The following is a 19,210-nucleotide window of genomic DNA, read 5'->3' on the forward strand; positions in this document are numbered from 1 at the left end:
TCAGCATCAAGAACTAGCAGAGTGAAGGTGGCGGCTGGGACTGCTGGGATGTGGACTCAGAAGAAAATCAGAGCCATATTATTCTAAGATTCAGGGGGGGAAAGTCCTCAGGTATATAATTCATCTACTAATGATAAAAATCTTTCTTTGCCAATCTAACAAACTCTACCTTTAATATTTTTTTTAGGGTCTGCATGCCTAACTTGGAACATCTGTTAAATCCTTTACTTCTTTCACAGGATTTTCCCAGTTTGGCCTCTGAGCATACTCCCAAACAGCAAACATGCAGATCAAGCCACAGTCCTCACCCCACTTGAAGACAGCATTTCTACATCAATGGAGGGCTTTAGTAACAAAATACAAAGAGAGGACATTGAACTATTAAGATGGGAGACTTTTTTCCCTTATTTAGTTGAATACACAGCTATCCTCATATTTTATAAAGGGGAATGCAGAACTTTTTAAAATGGATATAAAAAAAATTACTAGACAAAGTAAAGAAGAAGAGATGGTCTAGCTGATATACTAGAAGTTCTCTGATCAAAGTCTGCATTGATGATTCTAAGAACCTTCTCCTCCATCAATGAAAAGTTTCCAAACTGTAAATGTGCTGGGGCAGCAACAGGGCTCCTATGCAGGACCAGATGCAAACCAAGAGACACGTGGATGAAAAGGAAGACAAAGATAGAGATAAGTTTAAAATACAGCCACTTCAAAGGTCCCTTCAAAAGTCCTGGCAAAGGAGCCAAGCACTGAAGGTAAATAGCAGTATTCACTTAACAGATAAGACAAACTACGCCTAGTAAGCTGGATGCCATTTCTGAAGAGGTAAAAAAGGGAGACAAAAGGAAGGGATGATTGTCCAGCAGCTAAACATAACTCGCATCAAAAGGAAAGGACTCACACTTCAGTATAATCCTAAGAAACTAGGTACACAGTCCTAAACCATTCAAAGGTAGAAAAACAGAAGTTAAACTCAAACACACGTGGTGACAATATAGCACAAAATAAGCATGTTCCTTTATGCACTTAATAGACAAAAAAAAGTACCCAAGTATCATAATAAGTAAAAGGGGGGGCTGAATTGATCTCCAAATCCGCTAAATAAATCAAGTGTAGAATCTAGACATGGTCAGCATAGGGATCAGAAGCAAGATCAGGAGTGGAGAGGAGGGGGAGGGGACTGGCCACAGAAACGTCTTCTCAGCTAGAAGCTGGATGGCCTTTTTTCAATGCTGCAAAACGTATTTTCCTAAGAGGCAATTTTACCCCAAGTGTAGTTTAGATTTTCTCTTCCCATTAGGCTCCAACTCCAAAAAGGCAGTTTAAAAGGTTTATTTAAACACTAAACAAGTGGGTGGAAGATTTCTCAATTACACGTCTAGCATTAAAACACAGGGTGAGGGAACTTGGAACTTAGCTGGAATCTTGAGTCAAACTATTATTAGTGTGCGTTACAACTGACCTCTAGATGTTATTATCCGAGGCAAGTAGACCTCGGCCCCAAGTATTTGTGGGGAGGAAAGTGGTGCCCTTGGGCCAGGAAAAAACATCTTGAGGGGAGGGAGGCACAAAGTATAACAAAGATGTCAATCTGTCTAAACTTCAGGTTTCTTTTTTTATCAGTGAGCTCCACAGAGTTCAGGGAATAAATTTCCTAAAACTCAAAGTAAGTTCAAATTAAGTCGACAAAACGCAGCAATTAAATTTCGCCTTGAGGGTTTGGAAACACAGTCAGGGCAACCGCTTATAAATCAGCATTGCATGTCTCTAAAATGCAAACTGCATTCTCCCTTGGAAAAGGATGAATCATAGGGCCTTACACAATCCTGGGCTCATCCCCACCTTGTCAACGCGGCAAGCATTTGTTTACTGGCTATCAAGGCTCAAGGGAACAAGAGGACTTCAGAAGCTTTAATTCTAGTGGGGAAGAAGCAAATAGAGATAGGACTTGTACACATGATTATAATTCAAGGCCTAAGTGTGGAAAGTGTCACAAGACTTACAAGGAAGGGGCTGGTGGAGAGAGATCATATGTGGGAAAGGCATCAGCAAAGGCTTCTTGGAGGTGGCAGCAGCATGAAGTGGTCTTTAAAGGAAAGAAAATATTTCTACAGGAACAGGTAGAGACAAATTAGAGGGGAAGTTGCTCCAGGTAGGAGGAGGGCCATTCACGGAATACAAGGTTATCCCATTCAGCCAGAGCATGAGATGCGATGCATATAGGACATGAGGCTGGAAAAACAAGCTGAGGTGACTCTATCAGAGGGATTGCATCAGGAGATTATATGCACCTTTTACAGATTTCTGAGCAAGAAACAGACAAGATCAGATACATATTTCATTAACGGAAACTCTCGCCTACAATCTTGGTGAGGATTTTAAGAAATAAGAAGACTGGATAAAATGGAAAGCACCAAAACCTAAAGTCTGAGTACAGCTGTAAGAACTGGGATGATGCCTTCAACAAAAAGAAGTCAAGAGAAGTTAGAAGTGGGAGAGAGAAAAATGTCCAGGTTGGTTGGGAAAGCCTACTGAGATCTTAGATCACGCTGACATCAAAACAAGTACAGAACAGTGGCAATGTCAAGCTCTTTGATAAGAAAGAATGGAAGACCACAGGGCCTTTGCATATGCTGGTTTCTCTACCTAGAGGCTTATGCCCTTCCCCTTCAAACTCTTCCTTAAGGTTAAGAGAATTAAGGTTAAGAGAATTTTCCCTTAACCCTCCAAATGGGATCAGCCTTTCAGAGCTTCAGAAAACAATACTCTGTCACAGTTCTTGTTGTTGTTGTTCAGTTGCTGAGTCATGTCTGACTCTTTGAGACACCATGGACTACAGCACAACAGGCTCCTCAATCCTTCACTATCTCCCTGAGTTTGCTCAGATTCATGTCCATTGAGTTGGTGATGCTATCTAATCTTATCCTCTGCCACCCCCTTTTCCTTTTGCATTCCATCTTTCCCAGCATCAGGGTCTTTTCCAATGAGTCAGCCCTTGGCACCAGGTGGCCAAAGTACTGGAGCTTCAGATTCAGCATCAGTCCTTCCAGTGAATATTCAGGGTTGATTTCCTTAGGATTGACTGGTTGGATCTCCTTGCCATCCAAGTGACTCTTAAGAGTCCTCTCCAGCATTGCAATCCAAAAGTATCAATTCTTTGGCACTCAGCTTTCTTTATGGTCCAACTCTCACATTCATACATGACTACTGGAAAAACTATAGCTTTGACTATATGGACCTTTGTTGGCAAAGTGATGTCTCTGCTTTTTAAAATGCAGTCTAGGTTTGTCATAGCTTTCCTTCCGAGGGGCAAGCATCTTTTATTTTCATGGCTGCAGTCACCATCCACAGTGATTTTGGAGCCCAAGAAAATAAAATCTGTCACTGTTTCCACTTTTTTCCCCTTCTATTTGTCATGAAGTAATGGGACTGGATGTCATGACCTTAGTTTTTTGAATGTTGAGTTTCAAGTCAGCTTTTTCACTCTCCTCTTTTACCTTCAGCAAGAGGCAATTTAGTTCCTCTTCACTTTCTGCCATTAGAGTGGTATCATCTGCACATCTGAGGTTGTTGATATTCCTCCCGGCAATCTTGATCCCAGCTTGTGATTCACCCTGCCTGACATTTCGCATGATGTACTCTGCATAGAAGGTAAATAAGCAGGGTGACAATATACAGCCTTGTCGTACTCCTTTCCCAATTTTGAACCAGCCAATTCTTCCATGTAAGGTTCTAACTGTTGCTACTTGACCTGCATACAGGTTTCTCAAGGCAGTCTGGTACTCCCGTCCCTTTAAGAATTTTCCAGTTTATTGTGATCCACACAGTCAAAGGCTTTAGTGTAGTCAATGAAGCAGAAGTAGATACTTTTCTGGAATTCCCTTGCTTTTTCTACGACCCAGTGAATGTTGGCAATTTGGTCTATGGTTCCTCTGCCTTTTTTAAACTTAGCTGCTCGAACTGGAAGTTCTTGGTTCAAGTACTGCTGAAGACTAGTTTGAAGGATTTTGAATATAAACTTGGTAGCATGAAATGAGCATAATTGTATATGGTAGTCTGAATCTTCTTTGGCACTGTCCTTCTTTGGGATTGGAATGAAAACGGACCTTTTCCAGTCCTGTGGCCAAATTTGCTGTGCAAATATTGAGTGCAGCACTTTCGCAGCATCATCTTTTAGGATTTTAAATACCTCAGATGGAATTCCATCACTTTCACTAGCTTTGTTCATAGTATTTGCTTCCTAAGGCCCACTTGACTTCACACTCCAGGATATCTGGCTCTAAGTGAGTGACCACACCACTGTGATTATCCGGGTCATTAAGATGTTTTTTGTAGAGTTTTTTCCTGTGTATTCTTCCTACTTCTTCATAATCTCTTCTGCTTCTGTTTGATTCTTGCCATTCCTGTCCTTTACTGAGCCCATCTTTGCATGAAATGTTCCCTTGATATTTCCAATTTTCTTGAAGAGATCTCTAGTCTTTCCCGTTCTATTGTTTTCCTCTATTTCTTTGCACTGATCATTTAAGAAGCCTTTCTTATCTCTCCCTGCTATTCTCTGGAACTGTGCATTCAGTTGGTATCTTTCCCTGTCTCCCTTGCCTTTCACATCTCTTCTTTTCTCAGCTATTTGTAAAGCCTTCTCAGACAACCACTTTGCCTTCTTGAATTTCTTTCTCTTTTGGATGATTTTGGTCACTGATTTCTGTACAATGTCGTGAACCTCTGTCCATAGTTCTTCAGGTACTCCATCTACCAGACCTAATCCCCTGAAACTATTTGTCTCCTCCACTGTATAATCATAAGGGATTTGACTTAGGTCATACCTGACTGGTATGGTATGGTCACAGCTATCTCAATTTAATTACACATTTATTTTGGTGATTACTTGATTAAAACCATCTCCCCATCATCAGGCTGTGAGCTCCCAACAGGGTCCTCTCGCCTATTCAGCAAACTTGGATGACATCTGTAGAAGAGAGGAAAGTGAGTGGAGGGACTGACAGACGGCCTAGGAACCTGAAATCATATCCTGTAAGTCAGGGCTGAAGCAACAGACATACTTAGCCGGAAGACACAACTGGTGGAGAGATGTGGTCTCCAAAGATCTCAAGAGCTGTCTGTCCTAAGAAGGATAGATTAGTGGAGCACTCTGTGGTCCCAGGGAGTGGGTAAGAACAGGATTGACAGGTAAAAGTTCCAGGGAGACAGAGTTCAACTCAAGGGCTCAAAGAGTTTTCAAAGGGCCAGGGAAAATGAGCTGACATCACTAGAGAAGCTGGGTCAGAGATGCTCAGACACTTGGTGAGGCCATTATAGGAAACTTGAACCACAGATGAGCAGCCACACTAGAGGCACTTCTAAGGTCCCTCCAACCCTAAATGAACGCTCCCGGCTGTACCACACTTCTCAGACACTCAACCATCTGCCCGTGAATTGTCAAGCTCCTTCTCTGTGCTGGGAGCCTGCTGTCCCCTATGCCTGCAACAGCCCACCCTCCCAGCCCCCTCTGCCCAGCTGGCTTATCCTCTTGCGTGAACTTCAGCTTTCTGTGTATCCACCCTACCCCAAGGAACCCATTACCAACTCTATCACTCTTCACCTGTCTGCCTATCACCATTGTTCTGCCTTCATAGCACTTAGCACTTGTCACAAATATAACTCGAGTATTTATTGTTTCTTTAAGGTTCACCCAATATCAGTAGCCCCCCCAGAGACAGGAAGACCAACATTGTCTTTCCTGGGGCCTGCTGGGTACCTAACACACAGTTCTCCATCAAACATCTACAAAGAGCTTCCATTTGCCCTTTCCAATCATTATTTCCATTGGAATTTCTCAGAGAAAGACACTGGAAAATTTGTACCACTTTGTTCACCCTACCCTAGACATGGTGGCTTGTCACCATTTCTCTTATGAGCCTCAGACAGCACTGCTCAGCATGGTTGGCAAACATTCACTGTTGCCCCTGGTGAGGTGCCCACTCTCCCAGAGACTTTTACACAGCAACTCAAGTCAATTCACGACTGCTGTCTCTTGTAATAAAACACTGGGACTGGTATTTTGTATCTTCTCCCCCTTACTCATCTTTATTTATCTCTTATAGGAGTCTCAATCTTTGTCATTTCAGGGAAAAACTGGTCTGTCATCATAGCTGGTTTGAACAGCGCTGCGTCGGGCAGTATGACCTTACTAAACGATGAGAACAGTATGTCTTCTCAAACTACTTAATGGATTAATACATGGACTAAGACTGCATAGCCCAGATTCTGGACAGTGGGCAAGTTCAATTTTCCCTCTGCTACCAATTAATTTGATCTTCCTCCCGTAATATCTTAAAAGATATTACCTTAATCTTGAAAGAGAATCCAAAAAGCATCTTAACTGTTTTAGAAAGTAGTGACCCCTCTGATCCACAGACCAGTGCCCTTTTTGATCAAGGGGAGAAAACCACCGTTACACATGAGTCTCACAGCTTTGCCTCTCAGTCTGCTGTTGCGGTCTGAGCCGTGAACACAGGGAAGTCCAAGGTGCTGGCAAGTCAAGAACATGACTATTTTGGCTCTAAGAAGCGTGTTCACTTAAGGTGTAAACTTGGTGTCTAATTGCACACACAATTGTTAGGAACTGGGGGTGCATTAACCATCCCTCACACCAGCCTTCAGGACCAACTCTGTGGCTCTCAGCTCTGCCCACCCCACCCCTCCTTCGTCACATTTCACATCCAGGGTGGGGTCCTGGACACCCCCCCCCCCCCCACAGCTCTGACTGCAGAAACTGGCTTTCCCTAATGGTTAGTTGAACTTGGCCTTACTTGCTTAATATTTCCCTGAAGATTCATCAGTTACTATTAATTATTGTCTCTTGGCTCAACAGTACTCATCTGCCCTTTATCCACTCACCAGATAGAAGGACACATGACAGCTAGCTGCTCTGCCAGCAACCACAAGTAAGAAATACCGATAAGCACCCAGAGACCTTCCTAAGAAAACACAACACAGTGGTTCACAGGTAGGTTTCAGTCAGAAGAGATCTCCCAGCCAAGAAAGTATTTGCAATATTGCCCCACTTCCCAGCCCTGCTCTTCCCTGGGCCAAGATGTCACTGTAAACTCTTAACGTCTCTACTAGTTCCTAGCACACACCAAAGCTTCAGTTCATCATGAGTCAAATTATTGTGAGATAGATATCAAAATGCAGGAAAAGAGGAGCAGTGGGAATCTGCCTTCTAAAAGCAGGTGATATGGTAAGGATTTCTGTCTTCTGAAGCAAGGCTGCAATAAAAACCACACAAGGATGACCAGGTAGTCGAACGGACTGCTCAAAATAATGCAGTTTGCAACAGACGTGTAAATAATAGGTGAATGCAACCGTTCGAAAGTAAAGGGTATAAGCGAAAAAAAAAACCCAAAAACTGAAGGCCTGTGACAGGCACCTCTTTTGGGAGAAAAAAAAAAAAAATCAGTGAATTGGAACCAGCTTTCTGCCATCTTCTACCTTGGGAAACAAGAGTGTTTGCTGAGAAGACAGACAGACTCTCGCACTTCAAGCTTGCTTTGTACAAAAATGGAGAACTTTAAGAATTATGTGAAATCACATTTCTAACTACTAACATATTATGGAAAACAGGTGATTTTCAGTGACTCTGGAAGAATAATCCACAGGGCTTTTCAAATTCTGAATGCTCTTTTGCCCTTTAATCTACCTCTCACTGCTTCCCATCATGCCATATTACACTTTATAATCCTGGCTCTCAGAGGAAGGCACCCAGCAAAACTTCACTGTGGGTGGGTGGCAGGGGGGAGGGGGGACTCCCCCCACATTTCACGCAACTCTTGCTTCCACCAAAATAAGGAAGAAGTGGCACTGAGCTGGGTAAAGAAAGAGCATATTTCACGTTTCTGAGACTTCAAGTCTGTGACAGCTTACTGCCCACAACACAGTCCTGTGGAAAACCTCCAACAGGTACCCTCTAACCCAAGGACAAGGCCCAGCAGCTTTCTGAGGAACGGTCAAGCGAGGGGGGCCGACCATCCCTGGTTCTCACCTCCCTCCTTGGCCCTGTCTCCAACAGCTTCTCTCCAGAAATAACTAAATGCATGAGATCACCCACAGTGAGAAGGCAGAGGCATGACACCTACTAGGTGTCTATTTATAGAAAGTGCTAACACTCCTCAGGAAAAGACACTGGAAATCTCCTTGGAAACGCCCAAGCCTGAGCTCCCTTTGGAATTCTAGTGCGCTGATACCTGTGACTAAATAACCACCTTTAAAACAGAACCCAAGAGTTAGGGGTACTTACGGCTTCCCCCCGGGGATTCCTGCCAGGTTTGGAGGGATCGTAGGTACACGCATGTGAGGGGGAGGATCAAACCCAACCTGGAAACAGAATAAGGCATCGCAGACTCAGTTTATGCAGGGTAGGCACTTTGTGACACCTCTAAAAACTTTTTACTAGAAACTCAGAAATCCCCAAAGCAACAGAAACAGGGACACGTGTTAACATTTCCCCAAAGAAAAATTATAATGCAAGAAGTAATACAGCCTCCACTAAATACCACAAGACACACTTCTTTTTTGGGAGGCAGGATAGCACATGATCCATCTGTGCATTGAGAACCAGCTTCCCATGGTAAATACGTCCTGTGGACTCAGGATGTTCTGCCTGTTCAAACAAGTACAAAGGACATACGCAGTCTGAGCCAGGACAACGTGACTCAACTTCAGCAATATCGACGTTTTGGGCCAGATAGTTCTTGGCTGAGGGCTGGCCTGGAATGGCAGGATAATGAGGAGCATCACTGGCCTCTGCCCTCTAAGTGCCCATAGCAACCCCCAGTTCTGATGAACAAAAGTGTCTCCAGATACGACTGAATGTCCCAAGGGGGCAAAATCACCCCAGTTTCATGCCACTGGTCTAAGTCAACGCTTAGAAATTCACATACGGACTCTCTTTTTTGTGCACCTAGTCCCCCGGCTATCTTACCCTCGACTGCATAGCCTTTCCTAGGAGTGAAAAGGAAGGGAAAAAACGATGCACTTTAATATCATCTCCAGTTATTGGAGGTAATGAAGAAGGAAGAGGAGAGAAACGCACATGCCATATTTCAAAGAGTCAACAGAAATGATCTGGGGACTTTCATTTGCTATGAGTTATAATCTAGTCCCTTTTCCTGATGCAGTCAAGGACCACACGGTCAACTTTCCCCTTTACTGGCAGTTCTGTCTCTTCCTGGTCAAGCATGAGGTCATTTACAGGGTGGGAGAAGGCGGAACGAGGAGACCCTGCCCCACAGCTTCAGTCCCTCCGTGTTTCTCCCTGTTGAGCTGAGATCACTGCTTACACCAAAATCACGCAATTGGGTTTAAAGAATAATATAAGCGTGGAAAGAGAAAATAACAGCTTCTCAAATATTTTTTCCTAAGAATTAAAGAGGAGAAAAAAAAATGTCAAGAAACGAATGAAAAGGCTTCTGTGAGCTACTTGAGTCATTTCATCGCCTTCCAGAGGAAAAAAAAACCTACTTTGGTGGGAGAAAACCAGATGTCCCCTGAACCGCTGAAGGAGCTCCTAAACACTGCCTTTTTTCATCCACAAAAACAGTAAAACAAAAAGTGTTTAGCCTTAACTTAATGAAGCAGCATGTTGATGAAGGTGGACAAGGAGGCGGGAGCGGCGGAGACACTGGGTCTCTGTCTGCAGGTGTGGTGCTGCCGGCCGCGGGCGCTCCGCAGGGCCCCACCCGCACCCCTCCCCAGCCCCTGCCATCCTCACCATCGGGGAGCGCCCGTAAGCCACCACGGCGGCCGCGGCCGCGGCTGCACTCATCTGCGGTGACATGTTGTGGAGGCTGGCGTAGGCAGCGCTGGGGCTGGTCAGCTCACCGTTCATGCCCGCGTGGGGCACCATCCCGAACGGCGCGGGGTATGGGCCGGGCACTGCCAGGGGCGTCCTCAGGCCAGCTGCTGCAAGGAAACACAAGCCACAGTGACTCACCCGGCCACTCGCGTCGGCCTGATCAATTCCAGGGCACTCTTCAGGGCCTCCTGTTATGGGGAAGGAGGGAAGGCCGGGGGTGTGGGGGCCCGGGGGGTTTGGTGGGGTGGAGGGGCTATCACCTCCAATTCCTACATAGGGTCCTGGTCCCTTCTTCCCTAGAGCTGAATTCCTCTCCAGGCAAGAATGGACTCCAAGGCAAGCACTGCCTACACATTTCCCCCTTGTACATCCACTTGGCAACACTGGGAAACCAGTGGAATTAAGCAGCATTACTGCACCTAATTGACAGAATGCACCACTTTCTGACTTAAATTCAGAAGGTTTTCCTGATAAAAATCCATGATTTGTCCTTCAGCTTGAACTTTCCATCTCCGGTACCAATTTCAAATAAAAACCTGATCCTGGATTTATGTAAATAAGAGCACAAGTTGAGGAGGAATATTCTGGGGCCTCTTTACAGCCTGGCCCAGGATATTACATTCTCCCTTTCCCAGAGAGGAAGATACAGTTAAAAGTTATGAGTTTGTTCAGGGGCTGGAGTCTCAGTGAAACCCTCCCGATTTCTCCTGGAAGAGAGACCACTGATCCCTCAGGGATATACCAGCAGAACACTGGTCAACTAAGGCACGCAAGAAACACACGTGGGCCGGCCAGACCGGCCGTTTCGGTCAACATCAGCCATCTCAGACACACAATGATAGTTTGGTAAGGAGCTTATGGGCAGAATAATTATCAGAAACTTTATTGAAGTCCTTGGGATTTGGATTATTTGGAAATAAAAGAAAAGCCAAATGTAAACAGTCGGAGACTGAACAGGGTACAGCTGCTGAAACCCAAGGACAAACATCTGTTTCTTATCACAGCTTTTCAGAGATAAGAAGGAGGGGGTCAGGCAGAAATCACCTCTCCTATTCACGGGGAAACGGCACAATGAGATGAATAGACAAATCAAGTTGGGAAAGAGAAAAACAAAACACAGCCCACGGGAGGCGAGGCCTCACCCGCTTGGTTGACGAGGGGGTCCATGGCTGGAGGCTTGCCGAGGCCTGGACGGAGTCCTGGAGTGGCGCTGGTGCCCGGCGTTGGCATGTCACTCCGAGGCGTCGGTGTGCTGGATTTCAGCACAGGCGTGCTGGCTTTTTCATGCTGGTATCATTAAACAAATTAAATGAGTATTATTTTTAATCCAAGCCATATTACACAATTTATCACAACAGCAGCTGGAACACTGGGCACCTTCTAGCTACTCCCTCGGCCAATTTTCATAAATCCACACAATGTTGACAGCATTAACTTGTGAGTGAGAAATGTTGACCTTTCCTCTTCCTGCCAGAATTAAAACTCTAGCTAGAGACACAGAACATGATCACACGCCTTCCTCCACAGATTTTATTTTAAAAAGTATTTTTCCATCAGGCTTGTGGACTTTGGATCTAGTCCAAGTAAGAATGATGACCACCCAGAGGAAAGTTCTCGGTCACTCAGAAACAAATACCTCCAGCACCGAGAATAACAGAGGGAGGAACCCCGCTACCAACCTTTCCACCCTTGCCTTTTAGTGGCAGTGGGATTGAGACTGACAGTGAAAGACAGCTGAGCCATCCACTTGATGAGAAGCAAACTAGCATTTCAGAGGCAAAAGCCCTAGAACTAGCCCAATCATTTTAAGAGATGTACCTAAAAAAATAACTCTTTGGCATTCAGCAGCAGCACCCATTTGCCTACATAAACAGTGTGGACCCACTAGTGTAGAGGCCTTCAGGAGTCAAGATGGTAACAGGGTCACAGGGCACCTTCTTCTGCATCTCAACCCTTCGTGTCCTTTTAGCCAGCCTGAGAAGTGCTCTGGGACAGCAAAGAACACAGGCTAGAGAGACCCCAGCTCTTTCTGGCCTGGGAGTCCACATGCTGTGTAAACTTGGCAGGCTCCTCAAGCTTGCCAACTTCAGGCCTGCCTCCATCAGTGAAATGGGATAGTGCCTTGGGGGACCACACAGGGATTAACTGCAGGGTTGTTACGGTGAGTGGAGAGATGAGACACTCCACAATGTCTGCTGAATGACTGAGAGCATGAATGGGCCTGATACCACCGTCATCCCTCCCCCAGTTCCAGGTAACCCCTGGTGCCGCCTTGAGTACATCACCAGCTGCCCCATAACCCAATCACAACATGACCCGACAGGACGGGTCAGTCTAAAACCAGGGGAAATGCACCACTTAACAAAGTGAAGGACTTCACAGGGCCTAAGGCGTTCAAACCATTTGCCAAGTAAGAAGTTTCAGAGAGTCTGTGCCACGGACACATCCCCCAAGAAAGCAGGCAACAGGCACGGAAGCTTATCTCGCTCTCATCATGGCCCAGAAGAGACGAACCAGAGGGAAAAAGGAATCACCCAGGGACAGACAGCAGAACCATGAGTTTCACTTTAAAACCCTTAAAAATATAACTCAGTCATTAAAAACCCCATATTTCAAATACATTAGGGAACCTCTGGTTCCCCAAGAAAACCGAACTGCTAAATAGGCAAGTGACAGTTCTTATGACCTACCAAGCTCATTTCTTTGGATTTCAAAGAAGCGGAACTTCCCGAGGAGGCAGTGGACGCCGGGCTGCTGGAGGCGTCTTTCTTCAGCAGGCGGGTTTTGTCAATCCCATTTTCCCTGGGTGAATGTGCGGGGCTTGCGCGGGGAGATGAGGGGTCCTCCAGAAGCACAAGCAAAGGTCTCATGATTTCACTCGCAACAGACGGCTCTTTCCCTTTACAAACTCTGTTTCCACACCAGTTCTCCAAATTAAAGGAGAGTGCTCAGAGCCCGTGAGATCTGGGCGACTTGAGGGCATGCACCTAATACTGTCCTTATCATGAACAGGATGGTGTCTGCAAGCACACCCGTGGAGGCGCCGTAAAGAAAAAAATCTAGGGACAATTATATCTCCCCTCATGCTCAAATACTTTGCCTAGAGGGCACAGGACAGGCAGGAGAGCCAGACACCAACTCAGGAATCCAAAATGGTCAGAAAGACAGATTTATTTTTTTTTTAAAGAAACACGTTTGTGTTGTTTTTAGACCATTACTGCTCTGTCTAGGAACACTCAGTAAATTCTTAATGTGTAAAGTCGCAGAAGACCAACATACGGGGGCTCCACGTCCTTTCTCTCCCAAGTTGCTCTAAAAATAAAGCTTGATGAAGAGAACGGTTACCTCATTAGAAACATCCACAACTAAGTTGTCATCGCTTTTGTCACCATCGCTGTCCTGAAAAAGAGAGATTTTGATGCCATTTACTAAAGGGATTGAGGCTCAATGAAATCCCTATAGTTCTTGGGAGCAGACAGACTAGAAAATGAGCTGGGACATGCCTACAGGTTCCCTTATGGAATGCCAGCCCTGGTAATTAAGATCACCTTCTTCCCTTCTCATCTGACCCGGGAGCCCCAGGCGGGAACTCTGTTGCAACAGCACACCAGCCATACAGCCACAGTGTATATACAGGTGATGGCAGCTTATAAAACCTGGCGCACGGTAAAGACTCAATAAACGTTTGCAACAGCTGAATCGCTCATAATCCGAAAACTACATGTCCTTCTTTAAGAGATCTTTCCCCACCGGATTTCAAATTAAGAACACAACTTCATACCATTGCTTTTACATGTATCACCTTGAAGGCAGTCAACAATTCTAGTGTTCATGGGCGATTCATAATTATAAAGACAAATCTGGACCTTGTTCCCATGGGGTTACTAATTACTGCAAAAAAAATTCTATAAAGCAAAAAAATAAATAAAGCAAAAAAAAAAGTACAAACAACAAAGCTAAGTCCTAGCTAAAATAACTACCAAGATCTAATCTAACCTCACGTTGGCTCTTTAGCAATCAACTTGGAATACTCTTGAGATGGAAGGAAGACAGGGTGGCGGTGTCTGGAGGGCAGGGGCATCCTACAGTAGGGCTTTTATGGTCTTGACACGAAGCCATAAAATTGGCTCATCAGAGGAAACTCCATGGTTGCACTGAATTTGAAAAAGCTTCAGAAAAAAACTGTTCAATTTAATAACGTGATCACTCCTACAACAAGTTCAGGGCAGGCTGAAGAAGTCTACTTCCTTAGCCAAAAGGCCTTCTATGCCCTTTAGTGCGGAATCATATAATGGACCTACAGAAAAACAGGTTATTGCAAATAGGCCCTAATTCTCAAAAAGGAGCAGGCCCCGGGTTTATGATCTACACAGTTCTTATACTGATGTCATTGTCAAATAAGAATACACTAATAATGTCTGAAAAATATTAGTATAAGTGCAAACCCATTAACTCTCTGTGGACCCCAAGTCCAGCTAGAAAGATACCCCCAACTCTAAATGCATGTCTTAAATGTTTTATCTAGTCATACCTAAAGTGTTATATGAGGGAGACCCAACTGACTTTCTTCAATAATGTGTGACTAGATATACTTTAGTCATAGTTATAAAGGTCCCATGCAATTCACTAGCAATAACAAGAAATTACAACCAATGAGGAAGCCTGGGTAATTTAAAATAAGTCTTTTGAAAGAAGTATTTTTTCATGCGATAAAAGAAAAACTTAATACTAAAAAAAATTTGCCTTCTCTTAACAAAGCCCACAGAAAATCACAAACGTTTTCAGGTACTAAGAAACCCAGGGTATGGGAATTCCCTGGTGGTCCAGCAGTTAGGACCCCACCCTTTCACTGCAGACAGTACGGATTTGATCCCTTATCAGGGAACTAAGATCTGCATGCTGCACAGTGCGGCCAAACAACACAACAACAACCAAAAACACTGATTAAAAGAAAGAAAAAGAAACCCAGAGTGACAGTGACAAAATATAAGCTGAAGGGGTTTCCCTTTAGGAAAAAAAATGTAGGAAAAAAAAAAAATGTAATGTACAGACCAACTGGTAAGAAGTAGCAAACAATGCATTTATGAAAATGGAACTGTGAAGTGAGTGCCTAAGTTGTCTGGAATGTAAATGTTAGCTTTGTATCGGATCATCTCCAAAATATAAACCTTCACAGTACAGTACATATCTGTCATCAAATATCTAAGGTCTGAATCCTTCACTCCACATTCTCCAATGTCATCTCAATACATCATCCTCAACTACCAATACAACTAGACACAGCTAATAGCAGCAGGTTACGAAAAAGTCATGTAGAGCCATGGATTCTACATCACTCACTACGAAATAATTTATCCACACGAGCCTTGCACAGAGCAACTTGGAATTGTATCATTGGCAAGTGTGCAAATTTTGGTATGTCATGGCTGACGAACAATCAATGTTATATATAAAAGCATCTGTGTGCAACACAAGTTCTGGGCAAATACATGCTAAAAAGGCTTGGGCTGGGGTGGGGAGATCAACAATTTGGGTTCTTAAAGGTATTACTATGGCACAAAGTAGGTACCAATATTCTGTGGCAAAACATCCAATCCTAGGCTCTTGCTTTGGGAATCCTAGCATGGTGACCAAAAGCATGGATGCCGGAGTCAGATTGTCTCTGGGCTCCACTTACTAATTCTGACCTTGGGCCAATCACTTAAAAGCTCTGTGCCTCAGTTCCTTTATCTGTGAGACGGAGGGATGGCACCAAATAACCAGGGTGGTGTTGAGAGTTAAGTGAAACAAGCCGCACAGAAGGATTCAGCGGCTGGCACTACCTGAGGTGCTGCTCAAGAACTGTTACCCGTTTCTAAATACTATATTAGCCCTCAGCTCGTGCCAGCTAGCAGGAGACAGAGGTCTAGCATGGAAACCTCTGCACGGGAGCCAGCTGGAGGTGGACACGTTCTCCTCCTGGGGCATCCGGGAGTGGCTTAATTCACTCGCGCTGCTTCTGAGAATGTGTCCATCCCGAAAGAGAAACTCACAGACACACAAGGAAATGACAGGGCATCGGTCAGATGCAATGTTTATGACCCAAGACCACAGTCAATGGCCATTTGGCTTGGTGTGCTCTCCTCACGAATGTGGTTTTAGCCTGATCTGAATCAAGAGTCCTCACATCGAGCTGTGTGGTCTCATCTGTAGGGTTTGAACAAGATGCCCCCAGTGTTTCTTCCATTTTCACCACGGACTTCTATCATTGCACCACTCACTGTAGCAGAGGACAGACTCTGACTTAAGACCTAATATGGACCTGAATCTATTACCACAATGGCATCCAAAAAGGCAGCTGATGACACCAAATTCTTATCCTCATTATTTCAGCATGACAGGTTACGAAATTTTGCAAGGCCTGGGACAAAATTAAAACACAGGCCCTGGCTCAAAAATTGAGCACTTAAAGATGGTGGAGAACAGAGGATGAAACTAAGGCTGAGACAGGTTCCTTTTAAGAGCAGGGCCAGTGCAGCTGGCTCAGACCACACACCATGAAGCCAGTCCTACATTTCTGTATCCCCTCTTAGGAATAACTGCAGTAGAAAGCCCAAAATTTAATACGCACGCCTAGAAGATACATAATTTACTGCTCGAGAGGGAAATAATACCCTACAATGGAAGAATCTATCCTCTTGATACATTATTTTAAGGTATGTGAAATTATCAGTAAGATCTTAGAGTCTTTTGTAGACTCACTTAGAAGGTGAGCAAGAAGACAAACAAAATATTATTTCAAGCCCTTTATTTACTTACATAGTGGCTGGAGTCCTTATCGTCCACCTTTCTTTTTTTGATGTCATTAGAAAACTCAGGTCCATTTCTGCGTTTATCTGTGCCTCTTAGACTGTCTGGGACCAAGAGGGAATTACTCTGCAAGACCAAAAAAAAAAAAATTAATCAAAGATTTCTTTCCAAGTCTCTTTGTACCCATGAAAACCCAACCTGGATGTGACAGCCGATTTGGAAAGGTGATACCTACACAGCCTTTCATTCCATTTAATTCGTCTCATCTGAAGACGTAGATGGCAAACATTTATAGAGATTTAAGCACTTAAAAGGGAGACCCTGACTATGCAATCAAGCCATCCAAAGCCTCATGGATCCTTCTGGCCCTACTCACTTAAAATGCTCCTCTGTTCTGTCTGTTCTTAGAGAAATGGGAGCCTGCTGTTTATATGTGGATGTGTTTTTCTTCTTTCCCACTGAGACTCCCTGGTCTGGAATATGAATGGTCTATGAGCAAAACCTGAGATCACTCTATTAGACATATTCTGTCACTGTAAGAGTCAATGTGGGCCTTTCTAAAAAGACACAAAGAGAGCGGGTGGGATTAACAGCATGCTTTCCTAAAAGGCAAATCACATTTTCCACAGTCACAATGAAGGAACTCTTTTGAATTCTTTTAATTTATTGTTGAAAATAAGATTTGGTGTTCCTTGCCAAGAGCACTGAAATTTAAGACCCAAAGCAGGAATTCCAGCCAGTGAATCTTCAACAGCAAGGCCAGCTCCCACACACAAAAGCAGGAACAAGGACTAATCTTTTCCACAAACCACACAGGATACTTTCCTTCACATGTGCTGAGTATGAACTGCTGACCCAAAGAAAACAGGCATTTTAGATATTTGAGGGTCACATGACACGATCTGACATCCCTTCAATTCCCATCTCCCCTTGGGCTAAAGCATCAGAACATGTTACAATGAGTTCTTTTAAGTGTGGGATTAGCATATGCAAGAGGGCAATTTGTTCAGTGATGTGTTACTGCCTTGAACAATGCTGAACTAGCTGTGCAAAAACTTCCTTTCTCAAAGCCCAGATAACCCCAATTTCTGAAAGATGCTGGAGAACTCAGTCCGGGGCCAACAAACAGCGATGCTACCTTTCTAGGCTGCAAATTAAAATACAAAGGGGCTTGGGGAAACCTTGAAGTAAGACCACCTCTAATGCAATAAGTACCAGGAGCAAATCTTTAAATAAAGGTCCATTTTTAGAGGCCCTGGATGGGTCTTCCGTCCTAACCAGCCCAAGGAAATTAGCCAGCCAGGTGGCGTGCTTTCAAACGGCCCCCCTTCTGTGCCCTGTGAAAACTGGGGACCCCACCATGGGAACATTCTCAGCTCAACCACACTCAGGAGGAAATCAAAAGGCATGCTGAAGCCCCTCTGCCCACTTCAGAGGCTGCCTCTGAAGCAGCTGAGCTTTCATTCATGACCGTTCAAGCTCCACAAATGCCGGGAGGCTTACATAAAAGCAGTGGTAGGAACCAACACAATTCAATATAGAGAAGCTCAGAATAACGTCTCAAGCACAGTGTGGGGCTGAAAGGTGAGCTGGCTGGATCCCTGAACTAATTACCTTGGCAAGCGTCTGCTAAAAACTAACCCCTCTGACCCAGACCAAATGCCTGACAGGACGCAGGAGACCTAACAAAACTCCTGTGAAGTGCTAACACACGCACTGGGGAGGGGAGCAGTAGCTTGCGCTCACGTGGAAAAAGTGTCCAAACACGTTTGTCTGTGTTCTAGATTGTATCAGCCCCCAAGTCTCTTCCTCCAGACTCAGACCGGAAGCAGCGAGGGCCAGGCTGCATCATTCTCAACCTGACAGCTACCCATGCGCCCAGCATAACACAGCAGTGTTGGTGTCCACTGGCAATTTTAAAGTCTCTTTCTCCAGGATCTCCTGAGCAGCTCTCCTGCTATGACTAGCACTGGGCATCCAAACCACTCAGCTACTCAAAGACAGCTTTCCAATGATCTGATTTTTTTCTAACGTCAAGTGGGACTGTGATCACAAAAGTAAATGACGTGCCTTCTAGGAACAATGCAATTTTTGCTAGAAACAATAACATTCCTCTGGCTGGACCCTGGTGAGCTGTGAGGCTTCTGCATCTCCAAGTCAGAAGTTAAATTCTCATTCCTGTTTGAGCAGCTTAAGTGAGGCCTATAATCTGAATGAGTTCTGCAAAGCTCTGAAAGTACTTCTAAATTTAGATGGGGTTGGTAATTAGCACTCCTGCTTATCTGAAAATTGGCTCCATTCAGATGGAAGATTGAGACAAGTTACAAAATGAAATGTCTCATCATACCTTTGATGGTATAAAATTGATTCAAAACATGGCAGCAAGGAGTGTGGGCTGGAGAAGCCTGGGACAGCACAGTCTGGAGCCAGGGAGCGCCTGGCCCACGCTGCAGGCCCACCTGTGACGAACCACTTTCTCGTGGTTCTCATGTGCCCTGTTTGCTGTAATTGTCCCCAACATCTTCCAGCCCTGACACAGCTTCCATTGTTGTTCTTGACTTAAGC

The 19,210-nt window shown here is 44.6% G+C and overlaps 1 protein-coding gene across 9 annotated transcripts in view; it reads right to left on the reverse strand.

Moving 5' to 3' along the window:
• Positions 1-19,210, reverse strand: part of LOC122685802 (transducin-like enhancer protein 1) — a 91,626-nt gene that overhangs the window by 15,610 nt on the left and 56,806 nt on the right. For 6 of the 9 annotated variants that reach the window (XM_043890747.1, XM_043890745.1, XM_043890744.1 and 3 more), the window contains 6 exons: positions 16,655-16,771; positions 13,202-13,255; positions 12,547-12,699; positions 10,999-11,143; positions 9,773-9,963; positions 8,300-8,376 (listed from right to left, as the gene is read on the reverse strand). In XM_043890747.1, the coding sequence (XP_043746682.1) occupies positions 8,300-8,376; positions 9,773-9,963; positions 10,999-11,143; positions 12,547-12,699; positions 13,202-13,255; positions 16,655-16,771 (737 nt within the window). The remainder of the gene's footprint in view (positions 1-8,299; positions 8,377-9,772; positions 9,964-10,998; positions 11,144-12,546; positions 12,700-13,201; positions 13,256-16,654; positions 16,772-19,210) is intronic. The other 3 variants (XM_043890750.1, XM_043890748.1, XM_043890742.1) reach the window with 1 other exon arrangement.

This window comes from Cervus elaphus, chromosome 29, assembly GCF_910594005.1.
Source record: "Cervus elaphus chromosome 29, mCerEla1.1, whole genome shotgun sequence".
Lineage (NCBI taxonomy): Eukaryota > Metazoa > Chordata > Mammalia > Artiodactyla > Cervidae > Cervus > Cervus elaphus.